Genomic DNA, 20,639 nt, shown 5'->3' with positions numbered 1-20,639 from the left:
ACTCATCAGATTGAGGAAATCTACTCACCAGTCTGTAAACTCTCCTTCTGCTGACTTCTAGCTAGCGAATGAATTCAAAGAGGATCTATTATGCTTTTTTTGGGTTTTCCCTCTTCTTTAGTGTGTTATATATCATTTATAAGCATCTATGAGGTCTGCTAAGTAAAAAAACAAAAACAAAGTCCAGGCTAAAGTCCCCACAGACACACAACTCCACAGCTGCCTGAAATGTCCCGTTTGCATTCTTGCCTTTACTTCAGTAACTTTATTGCATCACAGTGTAATACATTATTTATGCACACAGCGCCCGCCTGCAGGCCACTGAGTCACAACTTCAAACAAGCCTACTCAGAGCAGAGCTGGAGAGGAGGCTGCAGAGAGTTTGAGCTGTTGAGGAGACCAGGGGCGGAAATCCTGGGGGGGGACAGGGGGGACATGACCCCCTCTTCAGTAAAGCTGTACCCCCCTAGAATAATTTGAGACACAATTAAGAATTTTTGAACAATGCAGTAGTATTTTTTGAAAGCACAATATAAGCGGTGCTCATTATAATGGCGCAATAATGTGCTATTTAAATCTTAAAAGATTTAGTCCCCCTCTCCCATTCCTAGTAGTGGTATATCCCACACTCTTTCCAACGGGCAGGGCTAGGCTGGACCCGGCTGCCCACATCGCACATCGCGGGGTAAGATGTACACTCACACAGACACAGTATAACTTACACAAGTTACAGCACATCCCATTTACTGTTACAAAAAGCCCCAGGCCCAGGCTGATAATATAAACTGTCTGCAACATTTCTCCTGCATTGTTCAAAAGCCTACTCAATTACGAGTGCTGCTAAGCTAAAAGCTAATGATTAAGCTCAGAGTTTAGTGATAGTCAGAGAGGACAGGAGAAAAAGAAGAGGGAGAGGGCAGGACAAGAGCAGTCAGTGGCGGAGCGGCTCATAGCTAATGGGTACCTGTCTGTAGGCTCTCCACCTGTCAGTGAGACAAACATGAAGGACGTGCAGTTTAACCAACGAGGAGCGGTCATTACGCGAGACTATTACGCACGGTTGTGACAAAGCAGCTCGTAGCTAATGGGTACCTGTCTGTAGGCTCTCCACCTGTCAGGGCGACAAACATGAAAGATGTGCAGTTTAACCGACGAGGAGCTGTCATTACGCACGACTATTACGCACGGTTGTGAGGTGCGCAGCGGCAGATCTCACAGCACACTGTTTATAAACCAGTTTAATTGCAGGAAATGTTTAGTTGTTAAGCCATTTCTCATAAGTATAGACATTCACTGTATATCCACTTTTCTACATGTGGCTGCTGCTGGCTTGAGTCTTGACTCTCTCGATATCAATAACTTGCAATGCTGAGATAAATGTTTAAAGCCCAAAAAAAGTAATTTATACTGAACAGGGGCCTCATTTATAAAGCTTGCTTATGCACAAAACGGGGCTTGAAAGTGGTGTACACCACTTACCACGCAAAGGTTGTGATTTATAAAGATAAACTTGGCGGGAGAATGTGCGCACCTGTAAGCAAACTCTGAGTCATGCATGCGCACATTTTGGAAGACACTGGGAAGTGGCGACGCAGACGGCAAGGTGGAGAAGTGGAGTCAGATTTTTATTGATGTCTCACAAATTTAATGTCACACTATATCCACCTTAGATCCACGTTATCATTGAAATTAAATTCAGCAGCCTTATTTTGCGCTTGGAGTGAGTGATAATTGTTTCATAAAAACGTTGTAAAATCAAACTCAAATCCTGAATTGAAATTTCTAAATACGTATTTAATCCGCACTGCCTCTAACATCTCGTTGTCCACTCTGTGAGCGCAGGAGGGGGAGAGGATGGCGCGACTGCATGGAATATATTTATTTATTTAGCTAGTTCAAATAAACACAAGAAGTTTGTGCTCTAGAGAAAGAATCAACACTCAGTGAAAAACCTAAGCCCTATGATAAGCTAATATGGCAAGGCTTAACTATACAAACCAATGAGCAGTGATAACTAGCATGTCTTTGGGGTCATCGGGTGGGAACCTCCTTTCAACAGTGTTTCGTCTAGTTGGTCCCACGACACCTCCAGGAGGCTAGACAGTGATCTCTAGCGTCCCAGAGACACTCCCCTAATGCCAGGTCTCACTGTTCCCTGCACCAACCCAATAACCTCCTTTACCTTACTTACGCATGGCTTTCTCAGCCCAAACAGCACTGCCACCTTCAACCAAACCCAGGCTCCATACATGCGAGCTCTAGGTAGAAGCAGGGCTGATACTACCTTTCCTAACACATTCACCACACTCTATTTCACACGCTACATAGCATAACTACAATATAAGCTAAACTTAAAGGAGCTAAATAAACTTACAGGATCAGCAAACACACTCACCTTGCCGCATGGCCTCAAACAAAATGGATTCAAATAGGCCACTCCCACACTTAAATAACCTTCCTCTTCCTGGATTTCCTCCTTACTTACACCAAGGTTATTATCGTTAACGAAAACGAACGAAATGACGAAAACTAGAACTGAAAAAACATATTCGTTAACTGAAATAAATAAAAACTATAATTAAAAGAAAAAACTTTAACTAACTGAAACTGTAATGTGTGTTTACAAAACTAACTAAAACGTACTGAAATTATAGATAACATTCCCTTCGTTTTCGTCTTTGTCAATTTCGGATTAATATTAAATCGATTAATTCCACTTGAGCAATTTTACGTGAGCTGGCGGCACCATACGGCACCTCACGGCCCGTCACTTCTCGTCACTTCTCGTTTAGAGTCGGCTTCTCATCATCACTCTACTTGCCAAAATGGCAACAAAAGTTGGGAGAAAGCGGCAGAGTCCTATATGGGATTTCTTTGAATACGACGGCGAAAAAGAGAAAAGCAAGTGCCTTGTAGTGGAAACAGGTAATCAAATATGTGGAATACTTCTCAAGGGAAAAAACCCCACGAATCTGAAAGTCCATTTGAGAAGCTCGCACAAGCAGGCTAATCGCGAGTACCTTGACAAAGTGGCCTCTCTGAGTAGCTCCGCTGAAAGAGAAGCAACATCCCGGCCAGGTAGCACCGGGAAGGAGGAGACAACCATAATGGACTGCTTTCACCGACGACCAAATAGCTGCTGGTTAGTAAATACGCAGGAGCACCACAAGCGGGAAGATGCACTCGTAAATATGTTTATTGAGACTGGTATGTCTACAAGACTGTGTGACTCGATTGCCTTCAAAAAGTTTAGCTTTTCACTTGAGCAAAAATTCAAATCACCCGGTGCTGCACGAGTGAATAACCTTATTGGAGCTAAGATGGAAAAGGCAAAGCACAAATTGAAAGAGATAATGAAGGACGCGAGGAAGCTGACCCTCTGTGTGGACGGTTGGAGCAAGAGAGGATTAACAGCATCTTTCATGGGTGTGTCAGCATGTTTTTATCATCCACCTGGAGGCCAGGTTTACCATGCTCTGCTTAACCTACACCGAATGGAGCACCCACACACCGGGGAGGCCATTGCTCGCTGCATTGATGAGACATTAGAAGCATGGGGTATAGGAGAAGACAAGGTGCTGCTCATTGTGACAGATAACGGCTCCAACATAGTCAAAGCTGTGCGGCTGCTTAGAGATAGAAGCCAAGCACAAAGTGAGGAGTGCACAGATGGTTCACGGGCTCAGCCAGGAGGTGCCGAAGATGGTCTGGATGAACTGTGGATCGAATCAGAGTTGGAGGAGACAGACGAGGAGGATGAGGAGATTGGAGAGACTGGAGACCTCGGTGAGTGTGGTTATAGTATTAATACATTAGTCTTATTGATTTTTTTTAATTGGATATAAAATGTAACAATGATATAACCAGTGTTGTAAGCTTTAATTGATATTAACCAAAAATAGAGTTAAAAAAAGAGAGGAAAATAATTTACTTGCTCTCATTTACTCACTCCTATTCAAAATCTAAAATGTCAATCCCAAGTGGTATACATCTGTTAAAACTTAAAATGTATAATTGTCACATTGGCATCATAGTTTTTGTCATGTCATGATTTCATATCTCATATGGGGTTCATTATGAACATACAATATTAAATGTGTTATCATGTGGAAACAAATTTAGGGTGCTAACAGTGTAAGAAATTAAATATCATAAAACAAGTAATGTTATCATCCCTGCTGTAAAACCAAGGGTTACTACAGACAAAGTCCTAATTCATAAATAATTACTTATTAAACTGTACCATTCTTTTGTGTGTTTTACATTGATGAAAATAAATGATCTGTTTGTTTGTCTGTTCTCTCTTTGCTAAGAACTTGACCTGCCAGATGATGGAGAGAACAACAAGTTCCATAGGATGCCATGCCTGGCCCACACCCTTCAGCTCACCCTGAAAGCTGTCATGAAGCACCCAAATGCTGATTCGCTCATATCAAGAGCAAGAAAGCTGGTACACACTGTGAGGAAATCGTCAGTGGCAAATGAAGCAATGATCAAAAAGTGTGGCAAAACTCTAGTCCGAGATTGTAGCACACACTGGAACAGCACTTTTGATATGCTGAGAAGGCTGCTGGAGATCAGAACTGAACTTAACCAAGTACTTGAAGAGCTGGGCATGGACACACTTCTCACAAGCAATTGGGCTAAGCTGGAAAACCTTGTCAAACTGCTTGAGCCCTTTGCCATTCACACAGACCAGCTTCAGAGTGACAGCCAGTCACTCTCACAAGTAGTGCCATGTCTGCTCAACCTTGAGGCACACCTGCTGACGACTGCTTCTGGGAAGCAGTTAGCTCAAGTGCTGCTGAAGTCCTTGCGAGAACGTTTTGCTGCCATTCTTAGCCCTGATTCCCCACAGTTTGATGCTACACCAGCAGCAGCCTGCCTACTGGATCCAAGTGTTTCACTGATTCTTCAAACACCAGACATGGTGCCACTGAGGAGGGCAGCACAGTCTTTAGTGCAGAACCTGGCAGCTCAGTATAACACAGCTACTCCTTCTCAGGATAATGTTATTGCCACTCAAACTGCAGCACACTCCCCTCCTACTGTCCTTCAGAAATACCGCTTCCTTGCCTCCCGTATGGAGGTCAATGCGTCACTGACAAATGAGCCTGAGGGAGCCGACAGTCTGTTGACCGAAATGAAGAAGTATGGCGACGACGTCAAACAGGGTGTGTTTAATGAGACACCGTTGCAGTTCTGGAGATCAAGAGAGGCTGTCTATCCAAAACTTGCCCCTGTGGCACTAGATCTCGTTAGTGCCCCTGCCTCACAAGCCTTTGTGGAGCGCATCTTCTCAGTGTGTGGACTGTTGTCATCTGGCCTGAGGAACAGAACAACCACATCTCTGGAGCAGCGTGTTTTCCTCAAGATCAACAAGAAATTGTTGTTTGACTGAAGTACACCCATCACTCTCTTTCTCTCACTCACACACACACACACACACACACACACACACACACACACTCATGAACATTAGAGTGGATCCCATAAGGTTATATGTCAAAAGTTGTGACAGTTGTGAAAAAATGTTAAGTTGTTGACAACTGGATGTTTCTACCAGTGCCCTATACTGAACCAGTTCTGCTGCTGCCAAAGAACCAATGTTGGACAGAAGGCATTGTAAGGTTAACATAGAAAAGCTAAGCACATCAGCATCAAGCTGAGGTAGAGAAGGATATTATCAGCTGTCTGGCTCTGTGCACTACCAGATAGATGTGCACTTTAACTGTTCAAAACATTCACTGTATTCACTTTATGATGTTAAATACAATACAACATGTGAGGTACTACTGTATTGTTAATCTATACTGTACTGATATGTCAAAAAACTGCACCTGCATCTAGTGCTGAGAAGCCTAGTTCTTAATTTATTTTTGATTTGGTAATTTTGGTCAAAAAATGACTCAGACCTGTAGAGTGTATTGGGTTTTTGAGTCTGTTCATATTATTTTCAGATTGGTTGGTTCCTCAACAGTAACTGAATAAATATTTTAAAATGGTATCTTTTGTTGAGTTTATTACACAATACTTACTCTAATCTTTTTGAATCCCGCACCTGACAAATAACCCAAAGTATGAAAAAACTAAAACTAATACTAAAACTAATAAAAACTAAACTAAAACTAAGCATTTAAGAAAAATGAAAACTAACAAAAACTAGCAAACCAGCCCTAAAAACTAATTAAAACTAACTGAATGAGAGGAAAAAAAAGTCAAAACTAAATAAAACTAAACTATAATGAAAAATCCAAAACTATTATAACCTTGACTTACACATGGCTTTCTCAGCCCAAACAGCACTGCCATCTTCAACCAAACCCAGGCTCCGTACATGCAAGCTCTAGGTAGAAGCAGGGCTGAGATTACCTTTCCTAGCACATTCACCATGCTCTATTTCACACGCTACATAGCATAACTCCAATATAAGCTAAAGTTAAAGGAGCTAAATGAACTTACAGGATCAGCAAGCACACTCACCTTGCCGCATGGCCTCAAACAAAATGGATTCAAATAGGCCACTCCCACACTTAAATACTTCCTCTTCCTGGATTTCCTCCTGAGAGGAAATGGATCTCTCCACCTGATCTCAAGGAGTTATGTGCCCTGTTTAGTAGTTCCCCCTGCTGGCCCCCAACTGACATTACTTCTTCTCTTATAGATGAACTGGCTACATTTAATTGCTTCATCTGACATTTCCCTCACTGTCTTCCTCAAACTCTGTCCCCGCACTCCGAGTTCCCCCAGGAGCGAGACAGCTGATCTTGCTATGAATCCCCTACACCCCACTTCCACTGGACAAATCCTAGCCTTCCATCCTCGCTGCTCAGCTTCTGCTCCTAAGTCTGCATATCTAAGCTTTTTTCTTTCATAGGCTTCTTCCACTGAGTCTTCCCAAGGAACTGTCAGCTCAATGAAATAAACTATCCGTTGACTCACTGACCACAACACTAAGTCAGGCCTCTGCCTGGTACAAACTATTTCCTGGGGAACAACAAGCTTTCCCCCTAAATCTACTTGCATTTCCCAATCACAAGCACCTTCTAGGCGGCCACACCCTTGCCTCTTCACTAACTTATCTCTTCTGTGTTTCTCTCCCTCAGGGACAAACTGAATTACTAAACTCCTATCCTTAACACCTTCTGAATTCACCTGTCTTCGTTTCCCTTCGATGCCAGCAGCTAAACATTTCAACACCTGGTTATGTTGCCATGTATATCGGCTTTGTGACAAGCTAACTTTACAGCCTGACAAAATATGCTTTAAGGTTGCGGTACGTGAACACAATGGGCATGATGGGTCCTCATTTACCCACAGTTTTAGGTTCTGGGGGGTTGGTAACACATCGTATGTAGCCCCTACCAGGAATCTAATACGATTCTCCTCCATACTCCACAGGTCCCTCCAACTAAGCTTCCTCTTCTCTACACTTTCCCAATTCAACCACTGTCCCTGTTTAGCCTGGGCCACTGCCTTTGCACCCCTTAGCATCTCTTCCTGTCTACGTATCTGTTCTACAACCAGCTTTCTTTTATCTTTGAGACCTGCTTTATTCCATACCGGTTTGCCTGAGCCAAGCCCCAGGCCTCCCCGGCCAAACTGAACATTACCTACAATCTCTGCATGCCTAAGAGCTGCCTCTGCCTCCTGAACTGCTGATCTTGGGTTCCACTTCCTCCCCTTGGTTGGATTTGGAACCACGCTCCTAACTACCACGTCCTTACTCCCAGATAACAACAGCTCTGTCCTGACCTTGGTACATTTAAATTCCTCTGTTAAACTAGATACTGGCAGCTGAAGTATCCCTTTTCCATACAATGCAACACTACTTAGGCACCTAGGCGCACCCAACCACTTCCTAATATAGGAGCTAACCGACCTTTCAATTCTCTCCACTACGGATATTGGAATTTCATAAATTGACAATGGCCACATTAACCTAGGATATAGCCCAAATTGCAAACACCACAACTTCAACTTTCCTGGAAGTTCGGATTTATCTATTCTAGCCAATCCTTCTGCCACATCTTTCCTAAATTTCACCACCTGTTCCTCATCATTCAACTCCACATTGTACCACCTACCTAAGCTCTTTACTGACTTTTCCCTAATTGTTGGGATTTCCTCATCATCTATAACAAACTTCCTATCACTTAACTTCCCTCTACGTATTGAGATGCTTCTAGATTTACTAGGCTTGATCTTCATGCTGGCCCACTTGAGGTTCTTATTTACCTTCTCTAGTAGCCTCTTTGTACATGGCATTGTTGTGGTCACCAGTGTCATGTCATCCATGTAAGCCCTAACTGGTGGAAAATGCAACCCATTCTGTTGTCTCTCTCCACCTACCACCCACCTAGAAGCCCTGATGATTACTTCCATCACCATAGTAAATGCTAATGGAGAAATTGTACACCCTGCCATGATGCCTATTTCTAGCCTCTGCCAATCTGTTGTGAAACCTGCTGTACTTAGGCACAGCCTAATATCCTGAAAATATGCTTTCACTAAGTTAACAACTACCTGTGGCACTCTGAAGTAGTCAAACGCACTCCAAATGAGGCTATGCAGAACTGAACCAAACACATTTGCAAGATCTAAAAATACTACATGCAGGTCCCTTTTCTTAATCTTCGCTGCCTGAATCTGGTGCCAGATCATGCTAGTATGCTCTAAACACCCTGAAAAACCTGGTATTCCTGCCTTCTGCACCATGGTATCTATTAAGCTATTCCTTTCTAAGTAGCTAGCTAATCTCTGCGCAACTACACTAAAGAAAATCTTCCCCTCTACATTCAAGAGAGAAATCATCTGGAACTGGCTAAGGTCCACAGAATCCTTTTCCTTAGGAATGAGGACACCCCCTGCCCTACGCCATGCTCTTGGTATAATTTGCTTCTCCCAAACTATTCTTAGCTGTTTCCATAAAAATTTAAGGGTATCAGGCGCACTTTTATAAACCTGGTAGGGGACTCCATTAGGCCCTGGGGCCAAAGAAGCCTTTGCACGCCTGACCACCTCCTGAACTTCCTTCCACCTAGGTGGTCTGACATCCATCTCATGCTCTATCCCTTCTAATGGAGGGATATCGGGTGGGAAACCTACTATCCTATTCTTCTCCAAATCTGAATATGTATTTCTCAAATATTCTTCAACCTCTAGCCTTTCTGCTTTGAGCTGCCCTCCCTTTTCCTGGCTGAACAATCCTTTAACAAACTTAAAAGGGTCCCTGAAAAAAACTGTCCTTACATGTTCCTTCTTCCTCCTCTTTTTCCTGAGATGCTCTGCCCTTCTAAGAACTGCTAGCCTGCTTCTCAACTCCTCTTGCAACACCTTAATTCCCTCCCTTTCTTCTTCTGTAGCCTTTCTCCACACCTTTCTTAACTGTCTCCTTTCCTTGACTAGCTCCTCTATTTCTCTTTGCCGCCTAGATTTACCTGACTGTACCCTGTCACCCCTCTTTCTCTCATGCAACCCAAACCTCTCTACACCATATGAGTAAATTATATCTCCCATCTTTTCTAACCTTTCTATTGCATTTCCTCTAAGCCTACTTAAGATTACTGACAAATCTCTATTAACTATCTTCCATTCTTTAGTGTCATTTGCCCTAGGCCATCTAACTCTAGCCTTTTGCTCCATGGTTCTCTCTCTGACTGGCACACTGGCCTCATTGTCACCTGCATCCTCTCTTACTACCCCCTCCTCCTCCTCCTCAGTGGCAGCGTTACTGATATCCTGCGAACTGTGGTTTTCTACCTGCCGCTGGACTTCATCCGACTGACTCGACTGACTTCTTAGGAAGTACTCATTAATGCGGCTACTTTGCCCTTTCTTTGCCACACACTTCTTCTTTCCCTGATGAGTTCTGAGGCCTTTTACTGATGTTACTTTCTGCCAGCCACAAGGACAAACTAAACTAAATATTTCCAGTGCATTTATCATGTCTCGAAATACAGCAATTAAGCACAACCGTTACACTCATTTCATCAGCCCTACTTAGACGTGCTGTTCATGACAAAACTGGCATGAAGAAACGTGTTCGCCTATTACACTTTCATCTTTGAATTGTATTTCAAATTACACGTATTTTGGGACAGGGATACCACTGGTTCATGCTGTAATTCAGGCCGGGTGTCTGATCAGACTAATTGCCATAAACATATAAATACTGCAGTGACCCTCGTGTGTAATTGTGCAAGATGGCACTGTCCGTGCAGTCCCACAGACACATCACCTGACAAGCATCAGCAGCGCTGATGTGTTGCCACTTACTTTCGCTTTCTTTTATTAGTGATTCCGCTGCTGTGGCCACCAAATAAAATCTTTCTTCAGTCCTCCACCTCCCATTAAAGGGTCTCTAGCTCAGTCTCGGAGAAATTCCATTTTTTGGTTCGTTTCTCACACCTGTCGCGTGATCGCATTCATGAGGTGATTTGCATGACCATTTATGGTGGAACTAGGGCGTGTAGAGGGCGGAATATGAGGCGGATCTGGGTGCGCACAACTCCAGGAGTTGTGTGATTTATAAAGAGAACATTGCGTGCAAGTGTGCGTGCTCACGGTTTTATAAATCAGATTATTTTTTGGCGCATGCCATTTTCAGCTTTTGGGCGCACGTCAACTTTTAGTATGAATCCTAAGCACTCTTTTATAAATGAGGCCCCTGGTCAATAAAACAGGTTTCAAAATTCAAAATACCTTGTAAACAAACAAAATCAGTATTACACATTTTCTTTGGTTGCTTTTCTTTCAAACATTTTTTAAAGTTATGATCTCACTGCCGGTAAAAAAAACGAAAAAAAACCAAAACAAAACGGTTTGCTCCTGCAGCCAGCCAGAGACGAAGGATCCATTCCACACACCTGAGCCAGAGAAAAAAGAGGGAGAGAAGGAGAGAGATCGAGTTTCTGTCTTTGATGAATGAAGCCTTATTGTTTTGCTGCTATTAAACAATGAGAGACATGTTTTGTCCGTTTATTTCATAGCATAAATATTCACACTACTGCACATGGGGAGACAGAGACCTGCTCTGCTCCAGACACACTCAGCACCTTGGACAACACTTTGATCATTTTGTCGATAGTGCCGTAGGCTCGCTGCGAACAACACTTGACTCTGTAGCTCCTCTTAAAAAGAAGTTAAAAAAGCAAAGAAGTTCACTCCTTGGTATAACTCTCAAACCCGTAAGTTAAAACAAATATCGCGAAAATTTGAAAGGAATTGGCGATTGACCAAACTGGAAGAATCTCGTTTAATCTGGACAGACAGTCTCAAAACTTATAAGAGGGGCCTCCGCAATGCCAGAGCAAACTATTACTCAGCATTAACAGAAGAAAACAAGAACAACCCCAGGTTTCTTTTCAGCACTGTAGCCAGGCTGACTGAGAGTCAAAGCTCTATTGAGCCTTGTATTCCTTTAGCCCTTAGCAGTAATGATTTTATGAGCTTTTTTAATGACAAAATTCTAACTATTAGAGGCAAAATTCATGACCTCCTGTCCTCAGATAGTACCTATCTAACCTCAAACACAGCTGTAAGACCTAATATATATTTAGATTGCTTCTCCCCAATTTCTCTTCAAGAATTGACAGCAGTGATTTCTTCATCTAAATAGATGCTACTTAAGGAGGTCTTTCCTTTAGTTAACACTCATATAGTAGATATGATCAATATATCCTTATTAACAGGCTATGTACCACAGTCTTTTAAGGTAGCTGTAATTAAACCTCTACTAAAAAAGCCCACCCTGGATCCAGAGGTGTTAGCCAACTATAGACCAATATCTAATCTTCCCTTTATGTCAAAGATCCTTGAGAAAGTAGTCGCAGACCAGCTGTGTGATTTTCTCCATGATAATAATTTATTTGAGGAATTTCAGTAAAGATTTAGAGTGCATCATAGCACTGAGACAGCACTAGTTAAAATTACAAATGACCTTCTGATTGCTTCAGACAAAGGACTTGTCTCTGTACTTGTTTTATTAGATCTTAGTGCGGCGTTTGACACAATTGACCATCAAATTCTACTGCAGAGACTGGATCACTTAATTGGCCTAAAAGGTTCTGCACTAAGCTGGTTTAAATCTTATTTATCTGATCGTTTTCAGTTTGTTGATGTTCATAATGAATCATCCTTATGTACTAAAGTTTGTTTTGGAGTTCTGCAAGGTTCTGTGCTCGGACCAATCCTATTTACTCTATATATGGTTCCTTTAGGTAACATCATTAGAAATCACTCCATAAATTTCCATTGTTATGCGGATGATACTCAGATGTATTTATCGATGAAGCCAGAAGAAAGTAATCAATTAATTAAACTCCATAACTGCCTTAAAGACATAAAAACTTGGATGAGCACCAATTTCCTGATGTTAAATTCAGACAAAACTGAAGTTATTGTTCTTGGCCCCAAACAACTCAGAGACTCTTTATCTGATGACATAGTTTCTCTAGATGGCATTGCTCTGGCCTCTAGCACTACCGTAAGAAACCTCAGAGTAACATTTGATCAAGATTTGTCTTTTAATTCTCATTTAAAACAAACCTCACGGACTGCATTTTTTCATCTGCGTAATATTGTGAAAATTAGGCCTATCCTGACCCGAAAAGATGCAGAAAAATTGGTCCACGCTTTTGTTACCTCTAGGCTGGATTACTGTAACTCTCTATTATCAGGTAGCTCTAGTAAGTCCTTAAAAACTCTCCAGCTAATTCAGAATGGAGCAGCACGTGTACTAACAGGAACTAAGAAACGAGATCATATTTCTCCTGTTTTAGCTTCTCTGCACTGGCTCCCTGTAAAATCCAGAATTGAATTTAAAATCCTACTGTTAACTTATAAAGCTCTAAATGGTCAAGCTCCATCATATCTTAGAGAGCTCATAGTGCCATATTATCCCACCAGAACACTGCGCTCTGAGAACGCAGGGTTACTCGTGGTCCCTAAAGTCTCCAAAAGTAGATCAGGAGCCAGAGCCTTCAGCTATCAGGCTCCTCTCCTGTGGAATCATCTTCCTGTTACGGTCCGGGAGGCAGACACCGTCTCCACATTTAAGACTAGACTTAAGACTTTCCTCTTTGATAAAGCTTATAGTTAGGGCTGGCTCAGGCTTGCCCTGTACCAGCCCCTAGTTAGGCTGACTTAGGCCTAGTCTGCCGGAGGACCCCCCTATAATACACCGGGCACCTTCTCTCCTTCTCTCTCTCTGTCTCGTATTCTATTACTGCATCTTGCTAACTCGGCCATTCTGGATGTCACTAACTCGGCTTCTTTTTCGGAGCCTTTGTGCTCCACTGTCTCTCAGATTAACTCATATTGCAGCGGTGCCTGGACAGCGTGACGTGTGTGGTTGTGCTGCTGCCGTGGTCCTGCCAGATGCCTCCTGCTGCTGCTGCCATCATTAGTCATTAGTCATACTTCTACTGTTATTATACACACATGACTATTGTCACACATGTATACTGCCAGATATTAATACATACTTTCAACATATTGTACCACAGTAGCCAGAACTATAACATTATTACTTTCAATAATGTTGTTGTAAGCTACTGTCATTACCTGCATCTCTCTCTCTGTCTCTCTCTCTGTCTCTCTCTCTGTCTCATTGTGTCATGCGGATTACTGTTAATTTATTATGCTGATCTGTTCTGTACGACATCTATTGCACGTCTGTCCGTCCTGGAAGAGGGATCCCTCCTCAGTTGCTCTTCCTGAGGTTTCTACCATTTTTTTTCCCTGTTAAAGGGTTTTTTTGGGGGAGTTTTTCCTTATCAGCTGTGAGGGTCATAAGGACAGAGGGATGTCGTATGCTGTAAAGCCCTGTGAGGCAAATTGTGATTTGTGATATTGGGCTTTATAAATAAAATTGATTGATTGATTGATTGACAACACGGCACACCTGACTGTTGTCAATGTGTACATGTTATAGGGGTGTCAAATTTTCGCGTTAATTGTGATTAATTAATTACAGTCATATTTAGCGCGTTATGTTTTTTAATCGAGTTAATCTAATTTTTAATCTCTAACTTTACTGTGTCTGTGTACGAGTTGCCTTTTTATAAAATCCATTTGTAGGCATTGGGCTTCTTGTGCTTGAGTTGTTGGAGGTGGAAAACAATGGTCAGTCACACCCTGAAGTGGACATTGATTGGCTGTCATTGTGTTTGGGCTTGTTTAGCATAAGCTGATAGGCTCCCAATGTAGTTCAGAGGGCAAGGTGAGGAGCGGTGAGTAGCAGAGAGGAGACGTGAAAATGTGAGAGTTCTCGGTCCAGTGAATGGGAAATTTACATTTCAAAAACGCCCCGACGGCACCATTGATAAAGGTAGAGTGATATGTCTTCTTTGTAAGAAGGAGTTTGCTTACCACCAAAGCAGTTCAAGTTTAGCCTACCACATCAACGCAAAGCACCCAGTCGTGAGTGCAGCCACAGCTAACGTTAGCGGCGAAGACGTTAGCAATTTAGTGAGCCATAGCAAAGCTCTTTGCCAAACTACACTCGAGGAGAACACGTCTGTATGAGTATGAGCAAGTCTGCGACCGACAGGCTGACAAACGTCCTTGCTAAGTGGATAGCGATGAACTGCAGGCCGATAAACATAGTGGGTTAAAAAAGTGAGATTAAAAAAGAGATTAATTAGATCAATTAATTACAGATCCTAATTAATTAATCTCTCATTTTTTTTAATCTCTTGATAGCACTAACATGTTTATTTGATTTCAATCATTTTGTTTTAAATCTGGACATGTGTAGGTGGACTCAGCCAGTGCTAAGAAAGGTCCTATGCCTGCATGCTGAGAGAGATAGAGAGAATATTAAAGCGTCAAATTGTGGTAAAAGATGCTGTATGAAAGACAGGCTACAACTTTTTTTCCTTGGCCCCCCTGGAATTATTCTCTAAAATTTTACAGTTTATAGTCCCTCCCAACTATGAAATGGGATTTTCGCCCCTGGAGGAGACACTGCTTTTTTCAGTGTGACCACAAATTACCCTTGTTTGGACTGCCAAAAGAAGAAGAGTAAGTGGTTGGAATTTATTTTCGATACTATTCCTCAGCAATACAACCCAAACATTTTATTGTGTTTCCTCCATTTTCCTGCAGACTGCTTCATGAGCTGGCAACAGTGTACAGCTGGATTTTCACAGCAGTAACTCTTGAAAGACGGAGCAGTTCCCACTTTGCTGAGCAAATCTGGAGATTAGGGATCAAAACCTGTAATGCTTTATGAGTTGTAAATTTGTTGTGTAAAAACAAACAAGGAAGTTTCAGTATTTATGTGTGATACCTGATCCAAGCAGCTAACTAACACTAGCTCAAACAATTAGCCGACAACACGATAGCAGTCAGACCTGGGGTTGAATTAAGACCTGCATTTATTTGTAAAATATGTGGCTGCACTTTGAGTTTGATTATGAATCGGCTTTTAATATACATTTTATGGTAGATGGACAGCGTGTTTTTTATGTCAAGCTCTGTTACATGGAGGCCGTTCACAATATCGTTACCAACCATTGTAATTAGTCTGAGTTATACAGCTAGGGAGGTATTTATGTGATGAAAGGACGTTGTGTGTATGTCTGTCTCTACATATGTTTGAATACATATATGTGGTCTGCTGATTTCACAGGGGATAACACTGTTCAGCATTTTAGATGCTGACTGTTTTCACCTGGTGCAATATCAGTTTAAGGTACTTAATTTTCCTTTGTCTTTCAGAGTACAGTGCAGGCCAAAAGTTTGGACACACCTTCTCATTCAATGCGTTTTCTTTATTTTCATAACTATTTACATTGTAGATTCTCACTGAAGGCATCAAAACTATGAATGAACACGTGGAGTTATGTACTTAACAAAAAAAGGTGAAATAACTGAAAACATGTTTTATATTCTAGTTTCTTCAAAATAGCCACCCTTTGCTCTGATTACTGCTTTGCACACTCTTGGCATTCTCTCCATGAGCTTCAAGAGGTAGTCACCTGAAATGGTTTCCACTTCACAGGTGTGCCTTATCAGGGTTAATCAGTGGAATTTCTTGCTTTATCAATGGGGTTGGGACCATCAGTTGTGTTGTGCAGAAGTCAGGTTAATACACAGCCGACAGCCCTATTGGACAACTGTTAAAATTCATATTATGGCAAGAACCAATCAGCTAACTAAAGAAAAACCAGTGGCCATCATTACTTTAAGAAATGAAGGTCAGTCAGTCCGGAAAATTGCAAAAACTTTAAATGTGTCCCCAAGTGGAGTCGCAAAAACCATCAAGCGCTACAACGAAACTGGCACACATGAGGACCGACCCAGGAAAGGAAGACCAAGAGTCACCTCTGCTTCTGAGGATAAGTTCATCCGAGTCACCAGCCTCAGAAATTGCAAGTTAACAGCAGCTCAGATCAGAGACCACATGAATGCCACACAGAGTTCTAGCAGCAGACCCATCTCTACACATTTAAAGTTTTTGCAATTTTCCGGACTGACTGACCTTCATTTCTTAAAGTAATGATGGCCACTCGTTTTTCTTTAGTTAGCTGATTGGTTCTTGCCATAATATGAATTTTAACAGTTGTCCAATAGGGCTGTCGGCTGTGTATTAACCTGACTTCTGCACAACACAACTGATGGTCCCAACCCCATTGATAAAGCAAGAAATTCCACTGATTAACCCTGATAAGGCACACCTGTGAAGTGGAAACCATTTCAGGTGACTACCTCTTGAAGCTCATTGAGAGAATGCCAAGAGTGTGCAAAGCAGTAATCAGAGCAAAGGGTGGCTATTTTGAAGAAACTAGAATATAAAACATGTTTTCAGTTATTTCACCTTTTTTTGTTAAGTACATAACTCCACATGTGTTCATTCATAGTTTTGATGCCTTCAGTGAGAATCTACAATGTAAATAGTCATGAAAATAAAGAAAACGCATTGAATGAGAAGGTGTGTCCAAACTTTTGGCCTGTACTGTACATCACAGCAGGGCCCTGGTGCCCAACACCTCTCCACTACAGCCAGATTTCAGGATGTAGTATGCCAAACAGACCCTCCACAAACTGTCTCAGTGGGCCATGAGCGTCACAACCATTACCCTGGAGGGGGATGTGTCCCCCCCCCACTTTTGAAAATCATTCGTTTGGACCCCCCACATTTTCCTCGAAATGTGAAGCTGACTGGGGTCATCCCTATGTTTCCCGGGTTCTATGTTCCCCACTTACCACCCAAAAAGGTTCTATGTTTCCCCGGTTCTATGTTCCCCACTCAACCAAAAAGGGTTCTATGTTTCCCGCTTGGTTGAGCGGGGAACATAGAACCTTTTGTGTGTAAGGGGGGAACATAGAACTTTTTTTGCAGGGTTAAGTGGGGAACATAGAACCCGGGAAACATAGAACCCGGGAAACATAGATACGCTCCCAGCCAACCATAGACTAATCATCTCTAAGCCATCACTCAGTGCTCTTTCCATTGGGATTGCTCGGATTCGGTTCGGGTTCGGCCCACTTGATATGCTGCTGCTGTGTTGTGCTACAGCCTATTCAATGTCAAATGTGTGAATTGACCTGGATATCAAGCATCCATAGTGCCAAATAATATAACGGTAGTTTCTAAAGAGCTAAGAAAAAAAAAAAATCATAGTTGCATATAGGGGAAACACTATCACACATCTCATGAGATGGGGTTTGATGGATTAAATTAAATCTGCCATGGACATTCAGAGTTTTTTTTTACAAAGAAGAGGAAAGTAAGTCTCACACCCTTGTGCCTTCTTGTGCCAAATTCAGATAAGTTGTATTTGTTGGTGGTCAACCTGTTCCAAAGCTCTAAGGGCTTGTAATATTGATCTGCATTAGTTAATATGGCTTAACCTGCAAAAAGTAGGCGTTTTTTCTGCACTACCTGTATATAGAGAGCTCCACTTAGCTTCAGCTGTGAGTCCCAGATGTCCATCATACATTTTTGTGTTGTAGACACATAAAGCTATCAGAAAATAACAACAAAGTTCAGTCCCCCCAGGTGGTACCAATCGGCCCAATTTCGGCCTCTGGCTCATAGACTCTACCTATCTGTCTATCTGTCCATACCTGTCTGTCTATCTATCTATCTATCTATCTATCTCTATTTATCTTTGTGGATTTATTAACTCTTCCCCTTTGTCTCCCCACTGACAGAGATTTATGCAATATTGTATGCTTTCTCACCTCTGCTGCATACAAGAGGTTGTTTAAAATCAAAGATAATTCAGAATCAGAAATATACTGATAATATTTACATGCAATGGTCATTTCTGGCTCTGCAGCTGCCTCTAAATTTGTCACTGAATTGTTGTCATAGTCTCTTTCCTTTAATGAAACTTTTCCATCCTAAAACTAAAGCTATTTAAAACCTGTGAGAATGCACCAGAATGCAGGAAATGGCATCTATTTCTTTAAAAACATTTTTGGGGGAGGACCCACAGACCCCCTGTCTTATTGTCCCCCCCACATATGGAAAGCTTCTGATGCCCCTGCGGTGGACACACAATCTGTGTTATCTCAGAAGATGGTAGTGATCAGTACACACCTGTACAGGGCTTCTCTGAGGGAGCAGCCCAAGACGCAAAGGTACAAAACACAGAAATTTTATGCGTTTTTGTGAGATACAGTACCTGGAAATATTTTACAGTACTGAAATGATGTTTCCCAAAAGTGTCAGGATATATATTTCTGCATTATCACATGCTTTTGACTTTTTATGATGTTATAGTGTGTGCGTGTACACATTTTCTTTCATTTGGACTTTCAGTTGTCATCACACCTACACCTAAAAAGGGCATAGGTTTCAAACCAAGTACGAGACCTCATGTTGAGTTGGAGGAGAAAGAGGGAGAAACTCAAACAGAGCTAGTAGTACCTCATGACTCAACATATAACCCTGGTGACTCTGTTTTTACAGAGGAATCTGAGTATTTTTTGTATATGTTACTATGAGCTATAAGCAGAGTTTTTTTTATTGGTGGAAAAGTAAAGCAAAAATGTATTCTGTTAGATTAGTATTACCAACATAATCAGATAAAAGATATGAAATAGTTAGGGGTGACCCCGAATAGTCGATCATTCAGTGATTCAATTCGGAGAAGTCTGATTCAAGTGCCAGTCTCTCCGTCGAATCGTCGCAAAATGTGGTTATGAAACAAGACCGTGCCATTCTGACTATAAGGGGTGCTCACTGCTGCTGAACATCTTGATTTGACATAGAATGTATTTGTTTTCTAGTAATTCATGATATATAGCATATTTTGATACAAACATCAGCCTAATTTCTGTTGATAAAAAACTGAAAATGACGTGTGCGTTTAACCAGTAGGCATAATCATTACTACGCATGAATAAATCACCCAGTTGCTCAATTCAAATAAGCTGAGGTGAGTGAGTGTGCTGCAGGACCATCAGAGCAGCATCGAGGCCTACGGTGATTTCTTTTGTTTCTTCAGCAACTTATTGGCTCATAATGTCCACCAAAAAAACATCTAAAGTGTGGGCACATTTTGAAATGGTAAGAGATGACCCCAAAAAAGTTAAATGCAAGTTGTGCCAGCAGCTTTTGTCGTATCACACGACGCCGGCGCCACGACTCCTGGAGCCGGACCGCATAAACAAACACTTTGGAAGAGGTATGTGCTCTCAAATCAAACTTTTTTGAAGGATTATTCGTTTACCTGAAGTGTCTTGAAATGAATTTCACTGCTGATTGTTTTCTTGATAGACTCTGATTTTTTATTTGGCTACTTTTTGTCCGACGTGCCAAACAATTGAGAGCGGTGACGCGCGGTCCTTATGGATGAACTTGTATGAACCTGAGTTGATTAATTAAGTAACTTGAAGTCAGAAAGAAGGAAAACTGTTTCTAAACCTTTTGGTGATGTTTTTGGATGTTTATTTGTGAATGAAATGGCAAGTTCTGACGAGTCAGAAACGACTCCTGTTAAAGACATGGATGAGGCTACAGCACGTCTGCGCTCATCTAGAGCATCATACCTTGATGAAGTGAAAGGAATAAAGATAAAGATAAAATGATAACCCTTTTACTTTTATTATTATTATTATCTTATTATGCCAACTGAATAATTCAATTTGTTTATGTGGGTGTTTTAGCTCTTTTCTCTGGAGCGGAAACTGACGCAAATGAGCTCATTAATCAATGAGGAGGAAAACAACATGATTCGATGATTAGTTGGCTAAAGGAAAAATCTGTCAAATCAGATTCGACTATGAAAATTCTTAGTCGGGGACACCCCTAGAAATAGTTATGGCAACACTTGAAATATATACAAGAAAGGTGGATTCAGGGAAGCACTTGAATTAAAAACACAAGGACATCAATATTTAAATTCAATATTTTACAGACTGTAGATGACCTAATGAGGCTCATCTTTGTGGATGTGTTTGAGAACCCAGTGCCATTTGCTGAAGAGATGCAGAAAATCCCCACCCCAAAGGACCTGGCATCCCAGTATGAGAGACTCTAAATGGAGGAAGTGGTTGCCTTACACGTCTCTCACTTCAGCCAAGGGGCAGCTGGAGGCCAACACAGTGACCAGCCAGATCAGGAAACTCCTGGCGTATCCAGAGAACAACACAGGACGGGATGGATGCCTAGATGGAAA

At 41.8% G+C, this 20,639-nt stretch overlaps 1 protein-coding gene across 1 annotated transcript; it reads left to right on the top strand.

The window, feature by feature from the left end:
- The first annotated feature begins 4,113 nt into the window (after window positions 1-4,113).
- On the top strand, window positions 4,114-5,425 carry LOC144464220 (E3 SUMO-protein ligase ZBED1-like). The gene has a single exon (XM_078170441.1). The coding sequence runs from the start codon at window positions 4,358-4,360 to the stop codon at window positions 5,399-5,401; it is 1,044 nt and encodes a 347-aa protein (XP_078026567.1). The 5' UTR covers window positions 4,114-4,357; the 3' UTR covers window positions 5,402-5,425.
- The last annotated feature ends 15,214 nt before the right edge of the window (window positions 5,426-20,639 follow it).

This window comes from Epinephelus lanceolatus, chromosome 8 (assembly GCF_041903045.1).
Source record: "Epinephelus lanceolatus isolate andai-2023 chromosome 8, ASM4190304v1, whole genome shotgun sequence".
Lineage (NCBI taxonomy): Eukaryota > Metazoa > Chordata > Actinopteri > Perciformes > Serranidae > Epinephelus > Epinephelus lanceolatus.
Note: the sequence above shows the minus strand (reverse complement) of the source record. Positions and strands in the feature narration are given on the sequence as shown.